The sequence below is a fragment of the Aphanomyces astaci genome (genome assembly GCF_000520075.1).
Source record: "Aphanomyces astaci strain APO3 unplaced genomic scaffold supercont1.67, whole genome shotgun sequence".
Taxonomy (NCBI): Eukaryota; Oomycota; class Saprolegniomycetes; order Saprolegniales; family Verrucalvaceae; genus Aphanomyces; species Aphanomyces astaci.
Window position 1 is genome coordinate 382,940 of NW_009798330.1, and position 3,320 is coordinate 386,259.

General features: G+C 48.3%; 1 protein-coding gene across 1 annotated transcript; it reads left to right on the plus strand.

The window, feature by feature from the left end:
* Nucleotides 1–673: 673 nt before the first annotated feature.
* Nucleotides 674–1,558, plus strand: H257_15218 (hypothetical protein; the record flags this gene model as incomplete). The annotated part of the gene is made up of 1 exon (XM_009843240.1): nt 674–1,558. One exon carries the CDS (start codon nt 674–676, stop codon nt 1,556–1,558), a length of 885 nt encoding a protein of 294 aa, XP_009841542.1.
* Nucleotides 1,559–3,320: the final 1,762 nt, after the last annotated feature.

Genomic DNA, 3,320 nt, shown 5'->3' on the forward strand with positions numbered 1-3,320 from the left:
GGTGCAGTTCTCCCCTAGTACGAGGTGAGGTGGCTCTAGTATGCTAATTTCCTAAAAGTATCAAAACGCAAATTGTAGTGTTATATTCTGTTAATGGTAGGACATATATTCGTGCGGAATTCATCTGTTACCCACGACGTTCTCTAGGAGGACGTCGTGGGTATGTTTGGGTTTGAGTGATTAGTTAGTCGTACACCGCTCCAGAGTACATACTAGTACATCGACTAACAGTTATGAATACTGGCGCGCCATGCAATCAACTTGATAATATTGGTGTGGGAGTTATGTCCTACCACAGTTAACACTTACTAGTATGGCATGGAAAGGCGAACATTTGAGACGCCGAGTACAGCTAACGCACAATGCACGTCATAAAACCCTATCCCCGTGCAGGTTTGCGACCAACTTCTGAGAATGCGAATTGGGCAAGCACTTTAGACGCTCATCATCATGTCGTACTTCACATGCATAACCAAGTATTTCCCACAACGTTGTACAAGTACAAGAAGCATCAACCTTCCTTTGACGTCATTCAAAGTTGGGCAGCCAATAGAATGTCGTCAGAGTCTTGAAAGAGTCCTAATCGGCCAGAACTCGATGTTGAAGTGACCAATGTTAAAGAATACTCCGTAGTATGATGGTCATGAACTAACTCATCATTAACCATTTCGACATGAGCGGCGAACTCACTGTCAACACAAGCAGCCATCAGCGACCCTCCCAAAAGAAGCGGCGGGCCCAACAAAAACGGGAAGCCCAAAGGGTTGGAACGAGCGTGGAACGGCACACCCGCGACGCGAACACGTTTCCCAATATCGGCGGCCAACTCAACCCCGACAGTCAAACCTACCCACAACCCAACTCCAGCGACGGACTCAATACATGTGACGACACCAAAACCACCGGCGAACCCAACCTCAGCGGTCTAACAATCTCCAGAAACGGACTCACCATGAGCGACGAAAACAACCCCAGCGATGGACTTACCGCCAGCGACGAATCCCACCCAAGCGATCAAACCAACCCGAGCGGCCAAACCAACCTCAGCGACAGACTCGCCATCCACGACGAACCCAACACCACCATCGAGATCGAAAGAAGCCCAACAGGCCAAACCTACCCCAGCGCCAGAGGCCAAGCCAACAATATCGGCCAACATGACGAAGCCAAGATAAAACGGGTGACATGCGCATTTATTGGCGATGGGAGCACCTGCATTGTGGAAATCGAAGCCGACGAACGTGTGTGGTACCTCAAGGAGCTCATCAAGGGTGAGCGTGGGCTGACGTGTCATATCGATCAGTTGGACCTCTATGTCGCGAAATTGTCGGGAGGCAACTTCTTGGAGGCCAGTGGACCAAACGCACTGGAACTCAAGCGGGGTCGCATTTCCGACGGTGTCAAGGGTTTGATGAAAGTACCCATGGACTGGATGGCTCAAATGGACAACGTCGACTTCGCCTTCCAAGCGAATGCCAATGTCAAGAAAGTCCACGTTCTGGTGGACATCCCGCGGTGTTTAAAGCACATGTTGTGGCATCAGCGTACGTTGTCGTGAAGTAGTACTGTGCTTTCAAGCAAAATTTGGTACTATTTTCGGTAGATTCGACGAATGACGTTCAAATCCACCTGAAATTATTTTACTTGACCACTAAATATACTCACTGTCGGTTGAACTTTTTGTGAAATGGAAAAGCTTGGCAATGCACCGAATACACCCACCTGCAATTTGATTGGTCGATAGGTCTTTTTTCGAAATTTCATTGGCTACTTCGGTCCATCGATTACTGCGTTGATTTTGCTTCGTCGATTCGATTGGCAGCCCCAGTCCATTTTGAAATCGAATTACCAATATTAAATAGTATTCGTTGATTTAGATTTTTCCAATCATTGTCTTTGAACACATAGGTTTCGCGATGTTTTGTGATTTGGTCAACTCAGTCGCGTTGTTTGTCGCGCTGGCATTGGGGATTGTGGTCGCTACCCGTTACGATAGCTTCAGCTGCGAAAGTGATTGCAAATGCCACCTGTCTAACGACGCGTGGGTTTGTTTTTTGCTTGCAATGATGTACACGATTCCACTCGTCGTCGGATTTGCACATTCGGTGAAGTGTATCTTTGAATCGATGATGAAGAAAGCCGAGAACCGCTTCCTATATGGGCTCAGTCACTCTACGTAGTTCATAACGTTAGTATGACTACCGGTATTACATCCAAGTATTTGCATGAGCTAGCGTGCTTAAATAATAAGTATTCCATTATTAACGTTAGGTTTCCTACATACTTCTGAAGTACTACGTCGTACTTCGCAGTACTACAGTAGTAGAGTATATACATACAGTACTTACAACGTAATCAACCAGTCTAACTGTAAGATACTACTGGTACACCATTTTGTAGTTAACGTTAACTGTAAGTTGGACGAATGCCTGATGTATTTGGCCGATATTGTTAGGAGGGGCAAAGTAGGCCCAAGCACTTAGAGGAAGGTGGGACAACGAGTCCGAGGGTAAGAACCGAGTTGAGCGAGGTGTCCAAGAGGGCAAGACGCACGACAGGAAGAAACGAAGAGTGGATTAGGATGAGTGGTGTAGGGGCACTCCCACACCCTACTGACTAGCTACGAGGTGGTCCCTGATTGGTCAGATACCGAAGCGCACATATGAGGACACACCCTCTGAAGTGCGGGTGACAACACCCTGCAAAGTGCGCCCACTTGACAGCCACCCCACTTTGCAAGTGGTGGAGCCCGTACGAGCGAGGTGGGGGCTCACACAACTTGGCGCAGGGGTAAAGGACTATGAGGCATGAAGCCCAGCCAGGCTAGGGGCCACCCTGAGGCCACAACCGAAAGCGGTGCGACTCCATGAAGGAATGTGATGGATGTACAATATCATCCAAGCGCAAATTGCGAAACGCTGTACTCTCGGAGTATGTAGTGTGTGTGGGACATGGCAGACAACATGTAACCATATGGTGTCCATTTTGCGTGACAAAACACGAATGACCCAGACGGGAAAAAAAAAATGATGTGGGAGACTATTGAAAGTCCAGTTGATTGTAGAGCAATCACACACAACCTTTGGAGGCAAAAGCCATTATCGGGGGATAAAGAGACGATCCCATGGACACAATGACTCCACAACTCGGTGTCGACCGTAAAACAGCGCCGCTGATCAGACGGGGCTGTCGATATCGAACAGCGAGTGCAGGCATATGCACACGAGAGGGGTCTCAATTTCGGAGGTTGCGGATGGACACAGATGAACAAACAGCATCATGTCCGCCGGTACGTCCACCATTGGCACAGACCAAGGGTA